Genomic DNA, 27,855 nt, shown 5'->3' on the forward strand with positions numbered 1-27,855 from the left:
CCTCCCCGCCCTCCCTCTCGCTACGCACCGCGGAGAGCGGAAGCAGCGGCAGGAGGAGGCGGGCTGAGGGTGCACGGCACCGGGGAGGAGGAGGATGGCGGTGGGGATGGCGGCGGTGGCGGCGGCGGTGGTGAGTGACTCCCTCCCTCAGCTGCAGCGCCCACCCCGGGGCCGCTTGTTCCTCCCCGGGCTGGCGGGGCAGGTGCCAGCGCTGCCCCCGTCCTCACCTCCCCGCTTCACTCTTCCTTTCCCCGTCTCTTTCTCACTCCCTCCCTTCCTTTCCCCTTCTCCACCCTTTTTTCCCGCTGCAGCTCTAGCAGGAGGCGGCGCGGACACGCGTGAATGTGGTCTCCGGCCCCCGAGTGACCGGCCCCGAGGTGAGTGCCAGGCGCCGACCGCAGCGCCTGCCCCGCCGCCGGCACCGCCCCGCCCGGCTCCGGGGCAGCCCAGCCGCGGGGGCTCCCCTGCCCGGGGCTGCCCCTCGGGACCCCCGCCCGCCGCCAGCTGTCACAGCCGCGGCCCGGGGCGGGCGCTGTCAGCCGCGGCCGGCGGGGCTGGGCGCCGCCGCTCGACTCGGGCTGAGTTTTAGAGGTGTGTGCACTCGCCGTGTTAATCAGGCTGCTCTCGCTTCCTCCCCGTCTCTGACAGCGTGTCTCTTGTGCAGTTTCTTTTCTTAATTTTTTTTCTCTTCCCCAAAGACAAACTTGCTGCCAACTGTGCAGGTAAACCCCACAATGCTTTCCGATATAGGCCACGCATTACGGACGGATGAAATGTTATTGAATGTGACATTCACGCATTATGCATCCCTCTCCTTTTAAACGGCTTATTTTCTCAGCCAGTAAGATGTCTACAGGATAGGATGCAAAGTCATGTAAAGCTTCGTAGAGTAAGCCATGTTTGTTTGTTCTATAAAAATTTGTGGGGTTTTTTGGGAGGGTGTTTTTTGGTTTGTCAGGGGAAGTGGGCACAAAGTATCATACACCTGATCTTTTTCTCCCTTTCACCCCACCTCCCTGTTACCCCTATTGAAGGGGTAAAAGCAAAAATATGTCTGCAATTCTGTACAACTGACCTCTGCCTTTCAAAATTGGCAGCCTCTCTGAATCTGAAATATTTTTATTAAACTTCCTGGTGATTGACCCTTTTCCTACTCCCTGCATACATAAGGCAAAATTCGCATGTTCTTTTACCTTTTGGATAAAAGGGCCCCAGAGCAGCAGCAGCAGACTGTGATCACCTGATGGTCACCAGAATGAGTCACCTGGTGCCTTGCTTGACACTCCTTGCTCAGTTGGAAGCCTCGACTGTAAGGACTATGGCACATCAGAATGATTATTTACCGTCAGAAGATTAGGTGACACAGAGAGATACTGTTGTGCCACTGATACCTAAAGAAAGCTCTAAGGGAAAAATCCACCATTTTCTGGGGCATTATGCAGCAGTTTAGGGAAATCTCATGTAAATGAAACTAGTTGGTTTTCTTTACTCTCCAACTTCATCCACCCCCCTACAGTTGTAAGTTACAGTGAAGTGATGCTAATTTTTTTTCTTTTTTTTTTTTTTCAGAGATCAATAGAGATTGATTTAATAACTTTTTTCCTACCTCTGGCTAGTTGTAACAGGAGGTGATACATACAAGAAACAAAGTTTAATTTTGTATTGGGTTGTTTGAACTAATTTTTCTCGAGTGTGCCTATCCTCATGTGATTTGTCTCCTCTCATAATTTCTCCTACCTTGAGAGGAGAATGAAGCACCAGTTTGCTTGACTTGAATCAGCTTAATATAAAATATTGTAAAAATTCCCACTCTCCTCCTGTTACCTTAACTTTTAACGAAATTTCTCAACGAAGATACTGCTGCCTTGTCCATCACAGGTGAATAAGGAAGTTGCATCCTGAAACAGGGAGAATTGAGAAGTCTCATAAATATATGTATTTAAAAAACCCTCCCAAAAACATAATTACAAACTGATCCCTATTACAACAAAGTAACATTCATGATGCAGTGCTCTAGTACAAGGGGTTAATTTCCACCTCTTTTCTGTATGTTGTAGAGCACTCTTTAGATTTACTTCTTCCTCTAGGCTGTGCTTTATTCCCTGTGAAAAGAATGCCTTTGATTTTAAATATGCTTTCATATTTCTGCATCATACTTTCTCACACTCTGTGGTTTCCAGTTTGCATGGTTAACTGTGGTCCATTCTGTCCTCCCACCAATGCAAAGACAGCTACAGAGCGCTCTCATGCCATAAATATTTTACTTTGTCCTGTAGAATATTTAACAACAAAGTTTGTAATATTCCATCACAGATGCAATATAATGGCAGTCCAGACTTCAAATTCTGATCTCTTTTCATAGGAGGCCGTGCAAGTCTTGGAACTGGTTGCTCATCTGGTTTTAAACGTCTCTTCAGTACTCTGTTTAGAAAAGTGCTTTACAGTGCAAATCTCTTGCTGCCAATAAATCACTAGTTAGCAGGATGAGTGTTACTCCAAGTGGTATTTAAATGCTTGCATCAGCATTGAGCTGATGTCTGTTCACTTTGCCAACCCAAATTCCAGTCCAGGTCTTCACGTAATGCAAATCAGATTATTGAAATCCAGGATATGCTGATCTGGAACAGCCTGTCAAGAGGTACTCAGGGATCTAATCTTAACGATGAATTTAGTTTAAAATAGTAGTATTGTTCCTTTCCCCTAATGCCTCATTCCCATTTTCCTCTCAAATTAACAGTCAAGCTGAACAGATTCTTACCTAGGTAACTCTGTATTGTGAGTGGCTGTGATTAGCTCTGCAAAGTCAAGCAATTTAAATTAATTTACTATTGCCTACCTTTTTTCAGATCTAACAATACAATGTCAACAGGAAGGGTACGAACGAAGAAAAAGGCATGTTCTTCAGATCAGTCTCCAGACAACCTTCCTGTGAGGAGTTCTGGAAGACAGGTATTTATAATAATTTAAAAACATGTGAGTTTGTACTTTGATATTTTTTATTTCCTGTTGACATTTGTCAAGAACGTGGACTTCCCTGTAGGTAAGTTAGGTCTTGGACTACTTATCCACAGAGAAGGAGAATGACTTACTTTGGTGAGTAAGCAGGTCATTTTGCAAACAATATTCAGAAAAGATAAATACTCTATGTAACCTGTAAGTACTTAATGTGTTAAAAATACAACCACAGATTTCTGTACAGTGAAAGCTGTCTGCCCATCCAGACAGAGACCTAAACCAACATAATACACAGTACCTTTGAGGCCCAGAAGAGACATTTGGTATACAGTTTTGTATAAAAAAAAAGCCTGTATCCAAAAAAGCCTACCCTAATATTTTATTTGAGGCACAGATAGGATTGCCACTTGTAATTAATACCAATAAGTATTTTAAAAGAGGAGATTTTCTGAAGGAGAAATAAAATGGATGCATGAGGCTTGACTCATTAGCACATGATGGAGCTTAAAATACTATTTAAACTGAAGCTTTGCTTATAATTTCTTCAGTGCCATCAATTAGACCAAGGCAAGAAATTTTTAGATATAAATGATATTTCCAGTCTTACTGTGGGCTTGGAAGTTTTTTTTTGGTGGGTTTTTGTTTGTTTTTTTTTTAGTGGAAAAATCTGACCTAATTTGACAGCTGTTTCATGCTGCAGCTAGTTCACAATGGCTGCAAAGATTTTCATTAGGATTGTTGTAACTACAGGATGCCACTCACAAGCTGCAGAACTGTCTGATTGTAGAGGAAGAATTTGTGTAATTTATGATCAGATTCCAGCTATTTTTTATTAGGTGAAGAAGAAAGCAGCTGAAGCAGCAGATGATGATGATGAAGCATCAGAGAAGAAATATAGAAAGTGTGAAAAAGCTGGATGCACTGCAACATGTCCTGTTTGCTTTGCCAGTGCAGCAGAAAGGTTTGTTACTTTTTATTTGCATTTTTCGTAGACTTTCTAAACCTGCAGCTGAAGTTTAGGATTCTAACTATATTCTGAAAAATTCCTTCATATCTAAATGTAGAGGGAGAATTGAAAGATACTGCTAATAGGAGTCTTAAGGTGCCAGGAAAATGTCACACTGTTGTCCATAACTTTCTTCTGTGCAAGCTGCTAATTCAGATACAGACTATATTTGGGATATGCTTATTTATGTTATTAATGGTGTCCTCTGGAACATGCCCTGCTTCTGTGAAAGTGAGAGCATATTAGTGTAATCTGAGAAAGCTAAACTTGCTTTCAAGATGGAAAATGAAACCATCGTTTACTGTAGAAAGTCTTTACCACTCCTTCACTGGAATGCTTTGCAGTCTGAGGTGAGATTCTAGCCTTGAAATTTTAGGTCATAGGAGAGGTAGTCATACTTACCTGAACTTTTTGTTCTACATATCCTCTGCACTTACACAAGTGCTTTTGCATTCTGACTTGGTGGTTTTGAATGCATAATACTGGCAAGGTATACCTATAATAGGCAACATGTTAGACCTCATTAGGAAGCAGGAACACTGTAGTTGTGTAGCACTCCTCCCGCCCTGATAATTGAGACAAACTTTCCTTCTTTATGGCACTGAAAAATAAATAAAACTAACTATGTGTTTCATTTAGCTATATCCATGGATTGTTCTTTGGTGGCAGGAAGTCAATGTATTCTGGATGCTGTCATAGAGAAGCCAAGTGTTTTGGCAGTTGCCTGAGAGACTTTGAGAGACTTGTCTGGGAAGTGAGCACCTGTGAGATCAGCATTGATGATATTACAGTTTTTATTTAGGAAACAATATATACTGCTTACTCATCTTCTTGAATTGTTATTTTAATATTTTGATTTCCATCTTTCCCATGCCCTACCCCCCCTCCCCCCTCAAGTACATGCTTTCAAATTTATCTGTTTGAGATGAGCTCATTTCATGGCTACTTGAGTTAGTAGCTTAGGTCACTGCTTTTTACTTTGTGCATTTATCTTGAATAATTTCAGTGAGTTTAATTAGACTATTCAAAGTGAAGAACGATTGCTTTATCTGATGAATGTAATCTTTGTAATGGATATTTCTTTTTGAGACTGGTAGAGAACAAATGCTGAGAATGCATAACTGCTTCCTTAGGGTTTTGTCTTACTGGGTTAAAATCACAAGTTGTACTGAGAAAAAATTAGGGAACATCTGTTTTGTATTCAGATTTGCCTTTATAGTTTTGTCAGTTGTTCTGGGGACAGAACATTGTAATGACTTATGAATCAATTGATCGCATGTAGAAGAAAAATGCTAATTTAAATGATCCCTCCCAACTCTGCACTAATATTGGAAGAAAATACAACAAAGTAAAGGAATTCTAAGTTCTTGTGGAGAGGAGCTTTGTCATCTTACACATTTCCAAAATTGCTTAGTGTGTCACAGCACATATTCACTGTTTCATGTTCAGGAAATGCCTGCTTATAGGGTACTAAAGACAGGCTCAGTTGACCATTGTTAGAGGGAGGCTGCTGAAAGCCAGACCAACTATAAAACTGCACATTGTGTACTCTTTGCCTCCCTTGCATCTGGTGTTGCTTAGTTTGGAAACTGGAAATGTTTGAGACAATTGGAATGACCTTATTGTTATTTGTATGGCTGAAGTGCCATGTGTAACTCAGCCTTTATGAATGTAACATAAAGCCCTGGTTTGTTCTGAATATTTTGTTCCCCTTCTAGAACGTGCTACTGTCAATAGAAAGATTTTTTTTTCCTAAATGTACTATAAAACTTTCTATGTCTCCTGCATTACAGATGTGCAAAAAATGGGTATACGTCTAGATGGTACCATCTGTCCTGTGGGGAACACTTCTGCAATGAATGTTTTGACCACTATTACCGAAGGTAGATTTACCAATTAAGGTTGTGTCCTTTCAGAGCTCATTAAAGTTTGGCAGCTGTTGAAACATCATGTACATAAACATAATACAAAGATTGGTTCTCTGTGCTTGCTTTGGTCAGAATGAGGCTTAGACATTGATGATAAAACTGCAGGTGTTGTATGGACTAATCAGCTTAAACAGGGCAGCGTGAACAAAACTGGTTAGTTTAGGCAGGCTGGTTTGCATATTTGCAATTATTCTGAAGCTTTTTGTCTTTTTTAAAAACAATGTCAGAGAATTCTAAATTATGGGAACAATTATGAGTAAATGTGTTTTCCTTTATAAGTTTACTTTATGCTCTGTATCTGGGAGACCTTGTCTCTCTAAAGCAGTACAATAAAAAGCAATTAGAAATCAGTTTAACTATTGCAGTTCAGGGACCATGAAGACTCTTGTCGGGCTGATAGAGTGCTTTCAGCTCCAAGCTCCTTCCCATTTGAGTGGCAGTTACATCCAGCTCTACCCAGGTCTTTGTGTGCTTATGTGCTCAGCAGTACCCATCACTCAGTCCAGGCCTTAGGTACCAGGAATTGTGCTCATAAGCAACTGGACATAATGGTCATATTGCAATTTATTGCTGTCATAAGAATCATGATTCTCTCCTTTCAACAGCAGAAATAGAGTGCTCTCTACAGACTTATTTCTCTGTCCTTATATAAAATGTTTAATATTAGAGTAACTGCTATTGCTTGAAGTGAAATAGATATTCAATTTTCTGACTGCTTGCTGTTTTCTCTTTCTTCTTAGCCATAAAGATGGTTATGAGAAATACACTGCCTGGAAAAGGATTTGGACAAGCAATGGTAAAAGTGAGCCCAGTCCAAAAGCTTTTATGGCTGATCAACAGCTTCCTTACTGGGTAAGGTGAAAGGTGATTTATTTAATAGGAATGTGATGTTCTGATGTGTTTCTGATATTTTGCTGTCCAAGCAGCGGGTCAGCTGAGTTTTTGTGGGTTTTTTCCCCTAGTATTAGAGGTTTGTGAAAAAGCTCAAGATAAAAAAAATCTCATCAGCTCCTCCACTGTTGGAGACTTTCTCCACACCCCACAAAGACCAATCTTCTGTTACTTTTCAGTGAAGCAGCAGCTGTGATTTTCAGGCAGAATAAGATTTGGCAGGAAAAATGTGAGTGTGATAGACATTGAAATCAGATTTTGTATTTCCCTGGTAAAAAAGTGGAAAGAAGTTTGGTGGTAGTGGTATTTTGTTTGAGTTTTTTTTTTGTTTTTCTTTAAGTGATGAAGAATATATTTTTGAAGTAATGCTTGCAGCGTCTACCAAAGCCCATAGTAATGGGGAATTGAATTAATTTTGGACTTAGGTTCTGTGCAGAAATTCAGTATTGCAGAAATGGATACAAGATTTCTGTAGATCAAACACTACTTATGACCTAGTGATTACACAAGAACATATCTAACAATTATATTTTACAACTTTCCCATGTCTGGCTTCTTTCTAATTGGTTATTTAAGTTGCATTAATCTTATCTGTAATCACAAGCAACAAGTAAAAACATGTTTGTTTTTTGACTTGTAGGTGCAGTGCACAAAACCAGAATGTGGTAAATGGCGTCAGCTGACAAAGGAAATCCAGCTGACACCACAAATTGCAAAAACCTACAGATGTGGTATGAAACTGAACAATTCCACCAAGGTACACACAACAGTTTTGCTCTTATTGAAACTTCATAAGTTGGAACTTCTCGTTTGCAGGAATTAATTTCTTCTTGCTTGCTGCTCAATATCTCTAATGTCAAAATGAAAGTCTGATGGCCTGGAGAGCTGCACAGTGACAGGCCTACATGCTGCTTGGAATTTTTGTTTTCTGTCAAGAAATGTCAAGAAAGAAGTATCTGAAATATCTTAGTCTGCACCGTCAGTTGTAAAATCCTCCCCTAGGTGATTATTATCAGCATGTACAAAATAGAAATACACCAAAATTCTCATTTCAGTTTTGTGTGACCTTTTTTTATTATTGAAGAAAGCATTTGAAAAGCTCAATGAGCTTTTCCTAATTGCTATCAAGTCTGTCATGGAGCTTTACACAAAAAGTTTCAGATTTGGCATGAAGATAACTCTGAAATTTGAAAGAGTCCTTAAAATGCCATAGAATCTGTATGGCACTTATGACATGAAAAAACATAACATGAAAATAGTGACCATATGAAAACTTGAAGGGTCAGCATTTAATTTTGAAACTTTGTGATAAAGATACTCTTAAAATAAATAAGAAACTCTCTTTTATAGTCTAGACTAGAAGAGTTGCTCTGGAAAAATATGGGCTATTTCTAGAATTTTTCTATAAAATTCTGTTGTTTTTTTCTGAATTTGTTTTAGTGTTCCATCCCATTTTATGGAATAGAATGTATACTTTAATGTCTGATCAGTAGAAACTTACTTAACAAATGAGAAACATTTTTTAGAGTGCTTTTGCTTTATTATGTGCTGTGTTTTTAACCTACACACTTCTCTACCTCTTTTTTTAACAATCATGTCTACTACAGATTAACACTAAGCACTTTAATTTTTTTTTAATTTAGAGAATTATGCCATAGAAAATTATTTTGCTTTATACTAAATTTTTTCCATACAGCTTAAGAACAGCTCTCATACCATTCCCTTTTCTTTCAGACTGAGGGCTCAGACCAATGTTCCATGCCTGAGGACTTGGTGAGTAGTGGCTGCTCCTCCTCATTTGTCCTAGAATATGAAAGCAATCTTAAAGCATGGCATATTTATTTCCTTTTTTCTTTTGCTTCTTTAACCAATTATGTCAGTATTTATGCATTTTGCTCAGGAAATTGAGAAACACTATTTGCAACAGAGCCTAGGGCCTTTTATTTTCTCATCTTTTTCCTCTTTTCCCTTACCATACTAAATAGCTTTCAAGTGGTTTGTGGTGTCCTTTAGTCATGGCCTGTGACTCAAAGTTTATTCCTAATTCTCATTTTTGATCAGGCAAAATAGTATTCAGTTGCCAGCTTTCAAGTAAAATTCTCCATCCTAAAATTTCCTTGTCTTTCAGGTGGTTTCTATCTTTAGTCAAGCTAGTCTCACTTTTTTTGAAGACTGCAAGAGAGCACCTAAGCATGTTTTCTCTCCTCTCCCTTGTAATACAAAATGTACATACAAGATGTATGTTGGTGTTTCAAGAGGTTTGTGATCATGTCACCCTGACATGATTTGATATAAACTTATGTTCAATGAGCCATGTTCACAAGTGTACCTGAGGTACTTCTATGTGTTCTACAGGGTACTTCTACAGGGAACACATTCAAGCTTATTGTTGACTCTTGTAGAAACTTTGTGGCTTTGTTTCCCTAATGGGTGTCTGATTTCTAAATTAAGGGTGAATCATTAGCGCTTCTTAGGGTTCTAGAAGGTCTTTGATGGGGATAGCAGAATTTAAATTAAACTAATCAGTTAGTGTGGACTTAGTTCTAAGTTCAGATTTCTGGATTCATAAGTGACTGTAAATGTTTTATAAAGGGCCTGATAAGGCATAGATGTGTTGTTATGGCATGTCTCATTTGCTTGCTTTCCATGTGGTATGGAGTTTGTGAAGTTTCAGCTCCATGTCTGAGAAGAGATCAATACTACAGGTTTTCTGTGTCAGGCTGAGGAAGGGGAAAGAGGAAGAGAAAATGTCTTTATGACTTGCAATTCTGAGATTGATACTTCTACTGCGTTTTGGTCTCAGTTTTGGAGGGAGGGGGTAAATTGGTTAATTTTCCAATGTTTTTGAAGTACTGACATGTTCTCTTCTTCCCTCTTTCCTTCACTTCTCCTCTTGGCCAGAGAGTGGCTGAAGTTTCAGACCATTGGTGGTACTCCATGCTCATACTCCCTCCTTTGCTGAAAGACAGTGTGGCAGCTCCTTTTCTAGCTGCATATTATCCAGACTGCGTGGGCATGAGTCCATCCTGTACCAGCACTAATCGGTTACCTGGTGAATCCAACCTTGTGAAGTTAGAGCACCTAAAGAGCGTGCCTAATGTGACTGGTAAGGGCCATCTGCAGGGCTCTGTTGCTTAAATAGGTGTGATACATTTTGTCTTATAACTGAGTTTATAAGGCACATCAATTCCCCTGATTCAGAACACGGGTTCTGTTCTCAGCACTAAAACACAGGCTCTGTGTGACTGCCTCTGTTGTTTGATGCCATTTGCTTGTTTGTAAGATAAAGGTAATACATTTCTTACAGCTTTTCTTTAGGGAGTAAGCACTGACTGCAGAGGCTTTCTATGTGCCACTGTCATTTGTGTGCAGAAACAGTACCATGCAGGTACTTAAAGACTGTTTGCATTCTTAAGAAAATGAAGATTTATCAAAAAACCCTAGGATTCTGCTAGTTTTTATATCATGGATCTTTTAGGCTTTGGAGAAAAGAAATGGATTTCTTAAGGCATTCAGATTCTCTTTAGGTTTCTTTTTTTTTTCTCTAGTGACAGCCTGGGAGTGCAGATTGGCAGAATAGATCAGGTATAGAGAAAGGTAATGCAGGATTGTCATACTCGTCTCAGAGAGAGTGCTTTGGGGAAATTTCAGCTACTGCGTTGTCTTAGCAGGCTTTGTTCTCCTTAGGTGCTGAAAAGAAATCTGTTCCTATGTTCAGCAGATGTTATACTGCTTACCAGAAAACTTCATTACATAGAGCTACCAGTATTGAACATGGTAGATGAGTAATTATTACCCACTCTGGGCAGTATTGGGTGTTGAAGAAGAAAGGACTTCAGAGTACTGCCTGAGTATGGTTACAGTGATGCTAGTCCTCACACTTGAATTTAGATCCTACTCCTTGTTGGACTCCTCATGGCATTGGAGTGCCATGAAAAGTTATTGTTTTTTTGACAAAACTTCAGCTCTGATATCCAAGGTGAACCCATAAGGCAGCAGGACAATAATTAATGCACAGCCTAGAGGGCAGGAGGGAGGAGAGCCGTGTAATTGAAGTCATTCTGGAGGCTCCTAGAGGCTGGAAAGCTTCCTTACTTGTTATCTGTGTGAGGTCAGTGGATTGCTTTAGAGGGAGAAGGACATGATGAAGATATGATGGAGTATGACTAACTCCTGGTGCATTCTTTTTGCAGTTGCAGGCATGAACAAGTATTTCCAGCCTTTTTACCAGCCCAATGAATGTGGGAAAGCACTTTGTGTGAGGCCAGATGTCATGGAACTGGATGAGCTCTATGAGTTCCCAGAATATTCACGAGACCCTACCATGTACCTGGCATTGAGAAACTTGATTTTGGCTTTGTGGTACACAAACTGCAAGGTAAGAGATGCTGATAATTAATTTGTTTGTTTAAAAATAATAGCAGCTTTTCTGGTTTGGGGACTCCTTGGATGTCTCTTTATGCACCCATATTTGGGGTGAATTTTCATGGGAGAAAACTTGCTCCCATGTTTTTGAAAGTCCATTCTAAGATTGGCTGGGTTTTGGGGACTTGCTGGGGTTGAGTTTTTCTTCCCCCTTTTCCCCTTTCCCTATCCCTTCCCTGCATAGGAGCTTCTTCTGTGGTAAAAATCAGAAGTTTTAAAATTATTTTCACTCTACGGTGCTTGCCCAGTTATAAGCTTTTAAAAAGGATGCTTGAACACATCTAAACAGTGTTTTGTGGTGCTTTATGATTTGATTTTTTTTAACCTGATTGTTGGACAGGGAAGTGATTGTCTTTTTGTTTAGGCTAAGCCTATGGCACTGCCTTCAATAGAACTCCTGAAGTTTCACATACCAATGCTTTCTGATATGGATGTCTGCATTTTGTGAAAGGTTTTGGATATTAATCTCCTTTTCCTTCAGAATGCCATTTTGGAATGGATTTTACTGGAATGCCATTGTGAACATTGCCACCATGTAGATTCATTTTGTAAACAGGAATCTGCTTCAATACCTGTACTAATGGAACACTAATGCTTCCTGTACTAATGGAACCCACCATGGAGTTATCAAAAGTCTCATGTAGACTCACTTGGTTTTATTCCATGCTAATCTTACTTAATAAATTGTTACCTTTCTGTGTAAAGCCTGCTAACAAGAAATTGCCACAAAAATTCTTTTAAAATGCTCTCAGAAGCCTGAGGCGTGATTTTTTTACCATTTGGTTTACAGTTTAAATATGATGTAAACTTAGGAATAATGGAATATTAGAAAATCAACAATTTCTATTCTTCCTTTCTCCTTTGCAGGAGGCTCTCACCCCTCAAAAATGTATCCATCATATAATTGTTCGGGGGCTTGTGCGGATCCGCTGTGTACAGGAAATGGAGAGGATCCTGTATTTTATGACAAGGAAAGGGCTAATTAATACAGGGATTTTGTCAGTCAGTCCTGACCAGTACCTTCTTCCTAAGGAATACCACAATGTAAGTTGCTGTAATTATCCCTACATTATTAGTGCTATAAAACTACACAGTGCATGCAATAGTTTTTTTGGTTCTGGATTTTTGGCTCATTTACATAAATGTATGGAATGATAGGTAGAATTACATCTAAAACCCAAAATATATGGAGAGTTTTTAACATTGTTCTCTTATGCCCTCAATGGGTATGGAAGCTACATCAATTAGACGCCTTCCAAAATGATTTTTTTCCCACTAAAATCTATGGAATTAATTTCCATGGATTTGTGCATCCAATGTGCTGTTCAAATGGATGGAAACTGTGTGAAAAATGTACAGGTTCTGTGGCTCCTATAATACACCTCTGTTTCCTTAGGTGAGGAAACTGCTATTCCAGGTTGGTTTGCAAGAACTGTAATTAAGAGGAAACATGTTTATGACTAGTAAGTTGTTAGATAGCACCCAAAGCTTATTAAATTACTGTATTTTGTAACAGGATATCTCCTAGAAATTGTAAGTCATGTTTGGAAAGTGTATTTGTAGATGTTTTTCATTTATTAAATTGTTTTTACTGGTCAACCCAATCTATGATTGAAATCTTTAGGTAAGTATGTTTCTTGTCTGATAAATTCAGTTAGATTCCTACTTTTGTTACTTTTTGTTACTTCAGCTCTTTCTGTTAAAAAAAAACGGAGGCATCTTCTTTTGAAGTCCTTAAAAACTTAAACTATTTTCAAAGCTACTGCTGATCTTTTATCTATATTAAACGCACTGCCATCTTTAAAAGTTATCACAGATTACTTTAGATGACGAGAGCCTGCACTTCTACAAATATTTTTACCTTTAGCAAATGAGAGTGAAATTACAATTTCTATTTTATTTCTAACTATTTTTATCTAAACACTTTAATATTTTTTAGAAATCTGTCATTATTGTTGGGGCTGGTGCAGCAGGATTAGCAGCAGCCCGACAACTGCACAACTTTGGAATTAAGGTAAGAAGCTTTAGAGCACATTACTTTAGGAAATCACACTTGCTCTCTTTGAAAAATGTTGTTCATCAAAAAGAAAAAGCCTACATTCTTGTTACAAACATGTATGTATAGGGCACCCTAATAAATAGGGCACCCTAATTAATCTGGGGTTTTACTGAGTAAACCTGCTGTTTAAAACCAGCATTTATTTGTATCTAAAATTAAACAGCATGCAGCATATATTTTGTATAGACACTGCACCCAGATCATTGTGTTTAATAGCCTGTAGCGTGCCTTAAACTACAATTTTGAGATTTCCAGAATAAATCTCCAGCTTTTTTAAAAAGAAGGCTTATTTTTGTTCAGCTTGTTTCTAAAGTAACAGTTATATTTATATGTGTATACCCCAAAGTGTAACCTTTCTAAAATTATTTAAATGCATGAATTAACTACAAATAATCCAGAAATGAAAAGAAGTGTTAAGATTGCTAACATTGCTGGATTGCTCAGGGTTTTTTTTTTTGTGTTTTGTTTTCTCCTTTGCTCTGGAGTTGAACAGATATGTTTAATAGAATTAAATCTTGCAATTTACTAAGCTGCATTTTGCCACAGGTCATTGTCTTAGAAGCTAAAGACAGAATTGGTGGCCGAGTATGGGATGACAAGACGTTCACAGGAGTCACTGTTGGAAGAGGTGCACAAATCGTCAATGGATGTGTCAACAACCCAATGGCACTAATGTGTGAGCAAGTGGGTTCCTGCAGTGGTCATGATTATCACTAGTAAAAAACTTGTTAAAGCAAGGTTCAGATGGCTGGGTAAGGGTGAGAGTCCTTTTCTTGTGACAGGATTAGAATCCTGTTCTGCATTGTAAGTAAACTCCACGTTGCTAATATATCTTTGATAACGCTTGGGAACAAAGAAGGGCTCTAGAATGGTTTCAGGCACATTATGTAAGGAAAAGCAAGGTGGCTCTAACTTCAGAAACAGGAGAAACCACTTTTTTCTTTTTTTTTCTACAGGTAGTAACATAAAAGGTCCCCAGCAGCTTTCCTTAGGGCTGAGAAGGGCTTTACTGTGGAAGGATACTGCTTTTGTGATGGATTTGCCTTTGCTGCCTCTCAATATTTCTAGTCAAATTCTGCTTTAGTTAAGATCACAATGTCTAACAACTAAATTGCTACTGATGCAAACATGCTGCAGTTCAATTTCTTTAAAAATTCTTATTACTTGCTGGTTTGGTTTTGTTTTTTTCAAGGTAGGAATCTGAATTTCTCCATGTGGAATCTGAGTATGGATTTTCCTCAGAGACACGTGCAAATCCAGCCCATGCCATTTTAATTGTTTAGTGTCCTATAGTGCCATGAAGAAATTATGTTTTTTTAAAAAAAATCATGTTTTATTTATGAAATGGGGAACAATGACTTCTGGATACACTTCAGATACTCATCCCTTTGTGGTCATTTAATGTAATTTTTCACTGAAAGTACAGCTGTATCTTAAGATCTGCAGTGGTGACAAACAGCCTAGAGAGATGTAAGGATATGTGAAAAACACTGGAGCATGTCCTAAGTAAAAAGCCTTTAGGAAGAAATTAGCACTATATTTGTGTAATATTTTCTGGATTGACTCTGTAGGATGCAAAACCATCATTATTTGAATTTAGCTCTGTTGTGTTTTCAATGCAGGTTGGACAAACAAGCAAGGTTTAATTCCAAATAATTTATTTATTTGCTTGGTTGTTAATAACATTGGTGGTTAACTGGCAAGCAATATCCTGTCAATTCCTGAATTCAGGCACCAGTAAGTTATAGAAAGTAAGTGATTTTAATTGTGACTTAGAAAAGAAATTGAGGTAGATAAAGGAGACTGGTTCATCAGGTTTGATTACCAGACTAAATTTCTGTACTACCCCTTGCCTGACAGGAAAGTTCCAGAGGAAGTTTCTGAAGTTTCTGTGAATCCCCAATAAAGGAAAGGATAGAAAAGTGGGAAAAAACCAATTTGTGGACAATTTACAGATAGAAGGATTGTGGATATTCCAGTTTGAAGAGAGCAAGAGTTACTCTGACTAAAGTTGTTGATGTTTTTTAAATGGTATCACTTAAATGTGAGGCACTCACCTTAGGTTAAGTAACTTTGAACAGGCTGGGTGCTGTAGTTTTTCTATACTTAAAAAAGCAATTAAATGTCTTTTTCTTAAGCTTGGCATTAAAATGCACAAACTAGGGGAGAAATGTGACTTGATCCAGGAAGGTGGAAGGATAACAGATCCCACTATTGATAAACGTATGGACTTTCATTTCAATGCCATCCTAGATGTCGTCTCTGAGTGGAGAAAAGATAAAACTCAACATCAAGATGTTCCTCTTGGTGGTAAGTGAGACGTGTATTGTGAAGTGAAGATGTTGGCTGTGTTCATAAAGTTCTATATTAAATTGGCTCTTACATCAGATATGTTTAGAAGTCTGTGGCTGTCCATCTGACCTTAAATCCAACAGATATTTCTGATATTTTATCTTGTTTTCATGAGGTAGTTTTTTCAGTATAACTAGTGTCACTTGCAGTTCAAAAGATTTGCTCCTGGCTGAAGCGGGCCATGCTAGACTTAGCTCTTATACTTTTTGACTAATCTGCCTAAAAAAGAGCCTGATCAAAGCCTTCTGCTGGCAAGAATAGACCCATCTCCATTGGTAACACCTCCTACCACACTCACAGCTTGCAAACTCAACAGCAAAAAATAAACTTGCTCAGAAATGTCTGCCTCCCAAATCTCTTCAGCATGGATTCTCTAAGACAGAATTAGTAACTCCTATGCTCTTCAGTGAACCCTAGTTAAATTTCTCAGTTCTTTGATTTTGTAAAAATTAATCAGGATTTATTTGTAAGGATCCTCCATTATCTTAAAGTGTATTTTACCTGAAATCTTCAACTCTACATTGATGATAGCTAAACAATTAATTTCTCTCCTGTCTCACTCAGAAACCTGTGAGTAAAGAACAAAGTTATACTCTATCAGTGAAAAGATCTTGTGGTTTTGTTTTTCTTTTTTTCTATGAGAAGACAAACATCTTGGTACAAATTAGCCAAAAGCATGAAAATCTTGTGATCCAGGGAACAGCACACTGAAATGCAGTAGCACTTCTGACAAATTGTCATATATTTTTATTTTAAATGTGTTCTCTCACAGAAAAAATTCAAGAGATCTATAAAGCCTTTATTCAGGAGTCTGGTATCCAGTTCAGTGAGCTGGAAGAAAAAGTACTACAGTTCCATCTCAGTAATTTGGAATATGCCTGCGGCAGCAATCTCTCTCAGGTGGGTTTTGGCAGCTGTGTTCTGAGTGACTGATCTTCACAGAAGACAGAGTCACAAGTAACATTGAGAAATCACCTGATCCATTCTATGGCCCTAGAGGAAGAATCAGCTATCCTGACTATTCCTACACCCATAACCTGTTGTTTGAAAGCACTGAGACACTGACTCCAACACTGCCTTATTTAATCTGATGGGAACTCCTGATGTGCTTCCAGTGAGATGCTCTTTAAGTAGGAGTTCAGAGTAGATGGTTAGAAGGGAGCCAGGCATTTTGCTGAGATGCTGGGTGATAGGATTCACAGGAGAGTTACTCCTCCTCAGGTGCTGGGTGTGACTTCTGCTTCTCAGCTCCATTCAGAAACTGAGGTATTTCTCTACCCTGATATGTATCTTGAGAATAAAGGCATTTGACTCCTGAAGTGTTCCAACCTGCTGGTGGTGAGCCCCAGTTCACCACTCCTAGGTACTCTCTTGGCTACCTGACACTTGGCTGCCCTCCTGACTTCAGTTTTAGCCAAGCAGCTCCAGGAAATACAAAAGTATCACGTTGTTGGCAGTGCATTGTTTACTCGGTCCTGTTGCTACATTTAAAGACATTTAGCCTCGATTGTACTCGAGCAGTGGGACAGCTGACTGATATGTGCAGATGCGCCAATTTGAACTGAGCAGCACAAAAGAACATAACAAAAATCTGCAAGACAATGCTATACCAGAGCAGTCACTGGAAAATATTTTGATAGGTCAAATTTTCATATTCCATGAATGCCCAGGGGAATGAAGAAAGATGCAAAAATCTACCTTACCTTTAATCTTGAAATAAAAATATGATTGATTTTATGCATCTGCAATGATAGGAATTGGCATCTGAATAGTAGTTTGAGAATTGTTTCAGATTTTTCACTGCTAAGTGGCAATTGCTTAGTGAAAATACTACTGTTTCATTAACCATAAGGTTGCAGGGGCTAGAGGACAAAGTCAATGAAAAGTATCATGGAACAACCTTCAGAGTGACAGAAAAATTCCATCGAGTTGAGGTTTTTTGTGTCTTGTTTTCCTCTTTGTGTTGGGAAATAAGCCATTTTCATTTTTCTATGAAGGCCTAACGCTGTAAAATCTGATTACTTTGCTAGATACAGTCAACTGAAATAAATAAACTGCAATTCACCTGGATTTTTGTACTATTTTCCTTGTTTTCTCTACTAAGCAGAACCATAAATTCCCTGCTAGTGACCAATCCCTATTATGACTTTTCTTAATCCAGCAATTCATGTTATATACTAGCATTAGGTAAATAAGCATTTTGATTTTGTCAGCATTGCCATAATTTCTGGTGATACACTTTTTTTTTCCCCAGTTGCAAAGGGATTAGGGTGGCTTCTTCTAAACTGTGGAACTTTTCATAGTACCCATGTCCCCTCACCAGTAGAAACAGCCAGTTATGTTCTGTCCACAGGTATCTGCACGTTCATGGGACCACAATGAATTTTTTGCCCAGTTTGCTGGAGATCACACTCTTCTAACTGTGGGATATTCAACTGTGATTGATAAGTTGGCAGAAGGGCTGGACATCCGGCTGAATTTCCCAGTGAGTCTGGAAAACATTGATGCAGCACCTGTCTTGGATTGCTTTGAAACACCCAGTCATGTATTTGTATTCTTTGGGACCAGGTGAATCTGTGCCTGTGACTGATTCAACTTGTCTTTAAAAAAGAACCAAGAGGACAATTTCAACATTTCTGAAATTCTCTCTGAGGACTATCAGTACTTAAACATTATTATATGATCTTACATGTTAGAATCATGATAATTTTTCTTTTTCAGCATCATGAAGACTATTTTTTGTCTTTCAGAATTTCTCTGGAAATTTGTGTTATTCACTTTCTAGATTGCTAACAAGTGCTATTTTAGATATTCTTGCTGGAACTTGCATTGTATATGTACATTTTGTAGTACACTCTCTCAATGTTTCTTTCAATAGGTTCAGAGTATCGACTATTCTGGTGAAGAAGTGCAGATCACTACTGCAGATGGAACAGTGTGGACAACACAAAAGGTACCAAGTATACTTCAAGACTAAGAATTTTAGAGAACACACAGTACATGTCCTTTTTTTTTCTTTTCTTTGTCTCAGAATACTATTTAGTCCATTTTTCCCCATTCAAAGATGAATACTCATGTATTTTAGTGGCCTCTATTTGAGTGCCCTAGAGCCTAATTTTTGGTGAGCATGCTTGAGATTTTAGTATGAGTTGATTTAAAAAACTAAGGACTATAAAGGGTAGTACTAAAAATGTGAAGCAAATAGATTTCTATCTGGTCTTTGAAGTGACATTTATGTTATCTAGTTCCATTCCCTGCTCAGCTTTACCCCCCTTAGCATGCATATCATGTTAAAATTTCGAGGATTTCACAACTGTTATTTCTCAGTCTCTCTTATTCCTTGTACCCCCACTTTCTTCATGCTGAGTAATTTAGCTTTCAGTAATTTTTAAAATGATACATAAACTTGATAAAGATTTGATTGACATCAACAGTATTACTGAGTGTATTTTAAAGAGAAGGAATCTCTGAAGGAATTCAAACCAAATCAAATCACTGACTTTCTATCTCTCATTTCAAACAGACAATTTAGTTAATCGGAGAGTCATTGACTGTCATTTACTGAAGTATTTGGTAGCATGGTTAGCCACTGTGATACAAGCAGTTCATCAGACTATGACTTAAAATCAGTGAACTGTGGGATTTGTTCTCACCTGAATGTAAGGCATGTGTTTCCCATTAATGGGAACTAAAACCAGACACTAATCTAGAAATGTCTGGTGCGTTATTACGCTGCACCCTACTAGCATAATCCAAGTCTTACTAGTATAATTCGTAGTTAGGAGGATGCTGTGAGGTTTAAGTGCTGTACTCAGGTCTTGGTACTGTTGTGATTGTAGCTATTTCTTTCAGGTATTAGTGACTGTACCACTGGCCCTTCTTCAGAAAAATGCCATTCAGTTTAATCCTCCACTGTCAGAAAAAAAAATTAAAGCCATTAATAGTTTGGGAGCGGGAGTCATTGAGAAAGTAAGTGATTTTGTATTATCTTTAATTTTCTTTTCATAGAAACATTGGCTGATTTGTCCCTGCTGCTTTTGCAGTGTATTTATCAGGGTTTATGATGCATAAACATACATTTATGTTTTACTTGTATACAGTAGCCCAGGAAAGCAAAATATTATCGGGGATCACATGTATTTCTGTTTCTTAGATTTCACAACTTAATGGTGCTTTTAAAGAAACTGTTTGCAGAAGAATTTAATGACTTGTTATTAATTTAGATTCATGGTGGTCTTGGATCTTTCAGAATTCCAATAATGTGTTTATTCCAGCTCATTTTAACCTAGTAAATTTGTAAAGTATTTGCAAAGAATACTGAAAGTTGTGTGTTGGACCAGTGTAAAATCTCCTACCCTTTCCAATACAAAAACACAGCTTCTCCTGAAAAGCTCCCCAGTAAGATGTGTGCTTAGAACAAAACAGTAACAAAGTAATGCCAGAAAAAGGATTATGACAATATTGAAATTTAAAGACAAGATTAAGAAACTCTAAATAGAGGATGCCTCTCATTTAAGATATACATTAGGTTTTAAAAAAAAATCTGAATTACTTGAGCATTTTACACAATTACTTCCATTGTGGATTTGATATTCTGTGCATTTGCAATTTATGATATCAGTATATTTTTTTCTTTGCCTGTGCCCCTTGGAGGACAGGTTCATTTATTCTCTGTTGAGACCCACTCATAGAAAGAGCTGTGTCTAAATGAGTGGAAACAGGAAAATGCATTAGAAGAACATATACCATATCCTCTTATGAGTTTTGTGGTATGAAATGCATAAATTCCATTTTTCTATATCTTTCTAGATTGCCTTGCAGTTTCCATATAGATTTTGGGACAGTAAAATTCAAGGAGCTGATTTTTTTGGTCATGTTCCACCCAATTCCAGCCAACGTGGGCTCTTTAGTGTCTTCTATGACATGGATCCAGAGGTATGATATATGCCAATTGTGTTTTCTCTTGGCCCTTCAAAATTCAGTTTGAAATCTAGGTGCAATAATTACTAAACAACAAAATTTTTCTTCTTCCCCCCCCCCATTCTGCAACTATTAAAAGTAGTGGAAGCAGTGTTATTTATCTAGATAAAGCTCGTCAATATTTTGTTGTAATAAATGGGAATGTTTTCAATTGTTCAGATACAGACTAATATACAAGCAAGTACATTCTCAATCTCTACTGAAGACAAGTCTAATACTTTACTATAAACCTGCTAATGTGGGAAAAAGGCTACTAGTCGCTTCCAGTTTAGGACTCTGTTCCCTCATTAAATCAGCTAAAAATCCAGTTAAAAAGATCATGCTGACTTACTAATGCTTACCGGCTTGCAGTAGTCTGAATAACTATTTGGAAGAGCAGGAAAAGACAAACACCAAGTTCTGCATGAAACTGAGATCTGTAGGGTCAGTTTCATACTCATGAATTTCAAAGCAAATTGAAACCAGTGGATTGACATAACGTTTCTCTTCCCTGCCAGTTCCAAGCAGATACATTACACATTTATGTTGTGCCTCTTCATACTTTTACAACAGCTGCTGCTTACTACTTGGCAGCAATTAAAAGGCCATTTTGTAACCTGATGTCTCACTCCAAAAGGAGACCATCCTGTGACGTTTGTGCTCTGTTACTGCCTGATTTGTGCCTGTATACAACTTTGCTCAAATGAGTTCTCTCCAGTACTCTTAAGCTCATGCTACAAGAGGTTCAGTGTGCTGGTGCTGTCCAGAGACCCTTCATATAATGCTTGATTTTCTTGATAGCTATTCTCTACTTGTTATCAAAGTTAGTAACAGAAGAATTATTGCCTCACATAAACAAGAGAGGCAGAATCCTTTAAAGGCACTCAGAACCTGTGTGCTCTTCCCTACTCACTGCTTCACCTCTAAAACTTCTGCATGGTAGCAGATGTCATGATGTGGAAGGAAATACCAGTAGACATGACCTTTCACTTCTTGGTTCAAAATATGCTGATAAGAACCTAGTATTGGTCTAATAAAAACATATCTAATTAGTATTTAAATAGACTCTCTCTGTCACCACATTTTGGAAATGGAGTACAGCTGAGGGGAAAGTTTGGCACAAAACTGAAGCTTAAGAAGGCGCACAAAATAACATTATCAATGTAATTTTTCTGGGGTACAGCCTTTAAGTAGGTAGATAGGAAGTTTTCAGTGAATTCAGCAAGTAGTAAAAGGGGCTGGCTGTAACAGATCTGTGAACAAGACATCAGAAGATAGAGTAATTTGAGCATAATTACTGTAGAATATGCCCCCTTTGTTCCAAGGAATCAAACTCGCTTTTCTCTAGAACAACAGTTGCTTTGCAGCTGAAAATATCTTTGCAATACCAATTAAAAGAGACTGTTTATGAAATACTTAATAAGGTCTTGTTTTTAGGGCAAAGAAAGCATTTTAATGTCAGTGGTCACCGGAGATGCTGTGGCAACCATTAAGAATTTAGATGATCAACAAGTACTGCAACAATGTATGACTGTACTCCGAGAGCTGTTTAAGGAGCAGGTAAGAGAATCAAGTCTCTTTCATTAAGACATTAATTAACTTGTCACCAGAATAAAGCTTTCAAGTGTAGAACTTAATGATGTATAGTCAGACCTTTGACATTTAAAACTGTTTTTCTTTTCTTGTCACTTTCAGGGAATAGGTTTTCTTTGAGACATACTAACAATCACAATTTTTGGTCTTTTGTGTGAAAAATGTATATTGAAATACCTTAGATCTCTCTGAAGGACAGTAGTATATAACTGAAAAATAGAAATGAACTACCATCCTTTAAAATGCTTTTAAAGAGCAAAATTAATTAAAAGCAGTACTTCAGGCAAGTAGCACAAAACATACTTCATACTTAGTTCTCACTTTTTTTTGGTTATCACCACTTCTAATATATGGTGGGATCTTTAAGCCAGATGAATTTGATTGATTTCTGCCTTCGTCCATGCCAAGGCAACTGAAATTACAACACTCCCAAACCAATCCAATCCATTTCTCTTCTACTAACTAACAACCCTTTCTCAGCTGTCTTGGGATGGAGGTACGGGCAAAATGATCTAGCAAGGGTCCTACATCCTGAATGTAAAAAAAACCAAGATAAAAATTTCTACCTTTTTTCCTTCCCCGGAATCATCATTAGGATAAATCTAGTAGGAAAATTAGGGAAATCTAGAGCAAGCAAAGCACTATCACTTAGCAATGTTATTTGCATTCCACTCTAGAGACAATAATGCCTCAATTCATTTACTTCAAACAGTTTGATCCCCAGGAATGATTGTGATCAGTGGCAATCTCTCAAGTTTTACTGATGGTTCAAATGTTAGGATTAATTATCTTGGAAGAACTTCAGTATCTGAAAACTTAACTACTCCTAGAAACATAGGCTAGGTAATGGCTATATTGTTATTAGAACCACATGCAGTGGAAGTTCACATACCTGTATCTTGATCTTGTGAAAATGTAGCAAATGGGTCTTTGGTTTCAGTGCCACTCTGGTCCAGAAGAGCGATTTTCATGGCTGTCCTCATGGTTTACAGCAGTTGTGAATTTCAGTCACCTGAGGATGATGCAGTGGGATTTTTCTAAGACAAAATAGCTTCAGGGGGGTACCAGAGCTACTTCTGGGACATCCATACAACTTGTCATATTTGGCTGCTCCTTGATTTGATTGCTTGAGCCTGAGTTTCTCACGTGCTGGCTGAATGGAATTTATCTGTCGACAGCAGAGCTGCTTCTGTTTACTTGTCATGAGCTCCTCCAGAGTAAGACACAGCTGTAGTTGACTAAGCCTTCATACAAGTGTTACTCAGGCTCTTTTTGGTAAAAATCTGTGGAATTTGCATGCTGCAATGTGACAAAGAATACACAGTATTACTTGTTGTGGCTCAGCCAGACCCTGACTTCCTGGTTTTTGTTTTCTCTCTGAACCTAGTTTTCAAGACAGCTAATTTTCTGATCTTAGATAAATCATCTTATTGATCCATTGGAATAAAATTATCTCCAAAGTGAAAATTGAATTTTGAGATTTAACAAGCTAGATGTAACAAGCATTATGCCTAACGAAGACAAAAATTGCTTACATTATACACATGTACATGTTGAACAATATCAGTATTGTATTTGTTTACAAGAGTATGCGTATATGTATTTTAAGGGGATTTTTTTTTCTTGTGTACTTCTAGGTGTATTACAATATGCAGATCTGTTGCATTCAGAATAGTGAAGCTGTAATGTTTCAGGCATCAGGAGAGTTTAGCAAACAAAATTATTTTTGTGGTCAGTAGTGTAACAAAAAAAGGAATTTAATTCTGGAATGTGATCTAATCTGTATCTTAATAATACTAAATACTCCAAAGATTACTAGAAACTGTTTGAGAAAAAGCTGTGCAATTCTGAATCTTTTTTGCAGTGCTTAACTTCTGTTTTGGTTATGCAGGAGGTTCCTGAGCCAGTGAAGTTTTTTGTCACTCGATGGAGCAATGACCCTTGGCTGCAGATGGCATACAGCTTTGTGAAAACCGGGGGCAGCGGTGAAGCTTACGACATGATAGCTGAAGACATACAAGGAAAAGTTTTTTTTGCTGGTGAGGTAAGTGTCTTTGTTACCATTGATTAGGGCTACTGGGAGCAGTTTCTTATGGAAGATCATTGCTTGTTACCCAACACCATTAATGTAGAGGTATTATATAAATATTGTTATATAAATATGCTAATAATTCTTGACACAGAACCCTCTCTATTCATATCATTACTGGGCATGGGAAGTCTGCCAAATATTCCAGGTCAGAAGTAAAATGAATTTTTAGTCAATTGTCTCTTACTCCACTTGTGGGTAACATAACAAATGCACCATGGTGGTGCAGGGTGCATTCTGTACTGGGGCAGAACTTAACCTGCCCCACTAAAGTGCAGATAGCAGAACAGACTGCTGCTTTTGTAGCTGACTTACTTGCAAGTTTTGAAGTTGTTAAAAATCTTGAGTGTTTCCTTTAATGTTCTTACTAAGAAGCTTCCCCATGGCTTTTAAAAATGTAGGTATATGCTTAAGGAAAACAAAACTGATCTTATAAACTAAAATTTTGTATTATTATTTGTAGAAACAATTGACTTTTTTTCTTTCTCTTTGCCTTTTTTTTTTTTTTTTTTGATACAGGCCACAAATAGGCACTTTCCTCAGACCGTTACAGGCGCTTACTTGAGTGGGGTTCGAGAAGCCAGCAAAATAGCAGCATTTTAAGTATTGAAATTTTGTGTTTATAGATATATATTTTTAATTGATTTCTGTGGGTAAAACTATCTTCAAGTTTCCTATTGCTGCCTTTTTCCTACATGGTACTTGAATAGTAGATGGTACCTGAAGATAAAGTCTTCATCTTCCTTTTCCTCTTTCTCCCTCACCCCATTTTTAGGCCGTGATGATACATATTGTTGGGGGCTTTTTTTCCAGCTAAGGTATTACTAGCGGGAGTGACATTGGAGTTGATGGCCACAGCTTAACTAAGAGAATTTTTGTCAAGAGTCCTCTTCTGTATGGCTCAAGTCATGCTATTGTGAACCTTCATTTCAGAAGGTCAGATTAAAACAAGACTAAGTTAACATACAGCATTAAAAATGCTGGCAGTTAGTAATGATATGGGAATTTTCCACTAACTGTCCTTCTCAGGTTGATTATGCTCATAGGAGTTCAAACTGGCTTACAAGAGCCTGAATAGCCTAGGAAAAAATCTAGGATTAATGTAGGAAGGAACTCAGCTTTCACTTTCCCCACTTGCAATCAGTAACCTTTTCTATAATATTTTTTCATATTCTTAGCATCCACTAAGTGGGCTTTTGGATATGAAGTTTTTTCCTTTAAATAAGAGAGCTGGAACAGTTTACAGTGCAATCATAGAAAGGTTATTGTAGCTGATCAAGACTTGAAAAATTACCTTCTAGCTTTCTTTAAAAAACTTTGAAATGTCTCTGCTACTTCTTCAGAGAAATTCTTGTTACAATAATAGGCTAAGGTTTAGATTTGCTCATTGCTTCTGTAGAAACAGAACAGCTTAAAAATACCATATTGCTGTGATTATTTTGAAGAGAAACTTCCAGATTCATTGAATAGAGGAAGTATCTGCTGATTTGACTGTACAGTGAGGGGTGCAGGACTGTAAGTTCCTAATAGCTCACTGAAGTTTTATATTAAAATATAAGTGAAGATGAATGAGGAAAAATATTAACATTCTTATGAAGGGCTGAAACAAGGTGGCTTGCACTTTGACTTGAAGTTTATTTTTTTTTCTTTTATTATGAAAGTATTATTAAAAGCAACTTGAGAGAGTAATTCAGTAATGGCTAGACATCTATCTAGTAGCTTCTTCATGGGACAGAGAGGAAAATATTTTTCAACAGAAATAAGAGAGATGTAACCGGTATACCTATTGTAATACTGTTCACTATATTGGTATTAATGAAAAAAAAAATTAAAATCCACTTTTAGATCTCTTCCCCCACACCTCTGTAACTTGGCTGCAGAGATGTCATGATTTCTGAAATTAACATAAGCGCTTATTCTATCCTGTCCCATTCTCCTGCATTTTTTATTTTATTAATCCCTTCATCTAAGAATGATACAGTGCTTATTTCCTTATAGCTGCATCCTTGGAAATAAACAACAGGCAACCTTAAGAAAAATCATAGGATGTTAAGGGGTTGGAATGGACCTTAACAATCATCTAGTCCCAACACCCCCTGCCATGGGCAGGGACACCTCACCCTAGACCAGTTGCTCAAGGCCTTGTTCAACTTGGCTTTGAACACCAGCAGGGTCCTACTGAATAAATGCAATTCTTCTTTTCAAATATGTAGTATTTTGTTTTTAGAGTAGGTATGATATCGTTAAAACCCTTTATTTAATCTCTAATTTACAAGGTGAAGATGTTTATATAACTAGATGTTTTTCAGATATATATTCTGTTCTGCTTCTTAAAGCTGAGTTATATGGACTAATAGGAAGAGTGTAACTCTTCATAATTTTACTCTACATAAATACTGGTATGTACAGTTTTAAAGTATTTCCAATTATTAAATTGCAATTTGAAGGCTGCAAGAAGCAAGACAAAGCCTTCTGATGATAAAAAACAATCAGGACATCAAATTTTGCTTTTGACAGTCATTTGCACTTTGTTAATTTCATATATTACAGGCCAATTTATAGCATAACTAGCAAAGATTGAGAGCTATGTATGTTTGTTTGAGTTCCAAGTTTCTTTCCCACTTTATCATGTATGACAAATTATTAGGAGAGGAGCTTCTGGTGGTGGGAAAAAAAAGCTAATTACTAGAAGCCCAAAACCTTATATTCAGTGGCTGCTTCAGCTAACCATGCTTAAAAACTTCAGTCAGCTTAGTAAGATACAAACACGTCACATTTCAGGTAGGCATCGTCTTGCAAGTTTAGCTCAGCATCCATTTCTCCAGTCCAAAGTTTGTATGAACAAGCTTGATGTCATTCTGTTAATTTGTACTTGGGGTTTTCAAATTGGCTACATCTTTGCAGCTAGATAAACGCTGTAATTGAGAGAAGAGAGGTGGACATGAAGAAATACTATCACCTTTGGCTTTAGATGATGCACACTTAGAGCATTAAAAAAATTGATAAAAAATGGTAAATTTACCAATGGCCTAGTCTACTAATTATTTGTATATTGTTTTGGTGCCAGGGCACTTAAAACTGTTTTGTGCTGCACTGAAGTTTGAGGACTAAATAAGTATGTTCCACTTGAATTTACGTTCATTTGAAATATGTAAGAACATCAGGCTGGTTCTGAGACTTCATTCTTTAATGTTGCCCAAATTTTTTTTAATATCTATGTTAAAATTTATTTCAAGCATGTATGTATTTTTTCTTTTGTGTTTAATTTATTCCCTCAAATAAAGAACTGGGGAATGTTTTCTTTGAGTAGGTTTGTTTAAATGTTATTAAAAAGATTTGAATGCAGAGCATGACCTGTTACACTTCAGTTCTTCTGTGTGACTATGTTATATGGCAGCAGAATAAAACTGGAAAGTATCCACAGGATGCCCCTGTTGTGGTTGTTGGGTTTTTTCCTTTAAATTTAACTAATGGCTAAGCCTACTTTTTTATTACCTTTTGTATTAAGATTTCATTTTGGTATATTCTTACAGCTAGACAATTCCTAAGAAGTGCTGCTTTACAGCCTTCTCTGAGCTCTAAGTCCTAACTGCTATTC

The 27,855-nt window shown here is 37.6% G+C and overlaps 1 protein-coding gene across 1 annotated transcript; it reads left to right on the plus strand.

Annotated features, from left to right (window-relative positions):
* The first annotated feature begins 56 nt into the window (after window positions 1–56).
* Window positions 57–27,601, plus strand: KDM1B (lysine demethylase 1B). The gene is made up of 22 exons (XM_084222901.1): window positions 57–130; window positions 312–377; window positions 2,847–2,949; window positions 3,792–3,916; window positions 5,755–5,844; window positions 6,630–6,741; window positions 7,421–7,537; window positions 8,515–8,553; window positions 9,682–9,886; window positions 10,974–11,158; window positions 12,073–12,249; window positions 13,145–13,219; window positions 13,811–13,948; window positions 15,403–15,574; window positions 16,389–16,516; window positions 17,970–18,101; window positions 18,495–18,569; window positions 19,469–19,585; window positions 20,426–20,551; window positions 22,013–22,135; window positions 24,060–24,212; window positions 24,777–27,601. Exons 3-22 carry the CDS (start codon window positions 2,860–2,862, stop codon window positions 24,858–24,860), a joined length of 2,463 nt encoding a protein of 820 aa, XP_084079027.1. The 5' UTR covers window positions 57–130; window positions 312–377; window positions 2,847–2,859; the 3' UTR covers window positions 24,861–27,601.
* The last annotated feature ends 254 nt before the right edge of the window (window positions 27,602–27,855 follow it).

Source organism: Fringilla coelebs (assembly GCF_963513975.1).
Source record: "Fringilla coelebs genome assembly, chromosome: 1".
Lineage (NCBI taxonomy): Eukaryota > Metazoa > Chordata > Aves > Passeriformes > Fringillidae > Fringilla > Fringilla coelebs.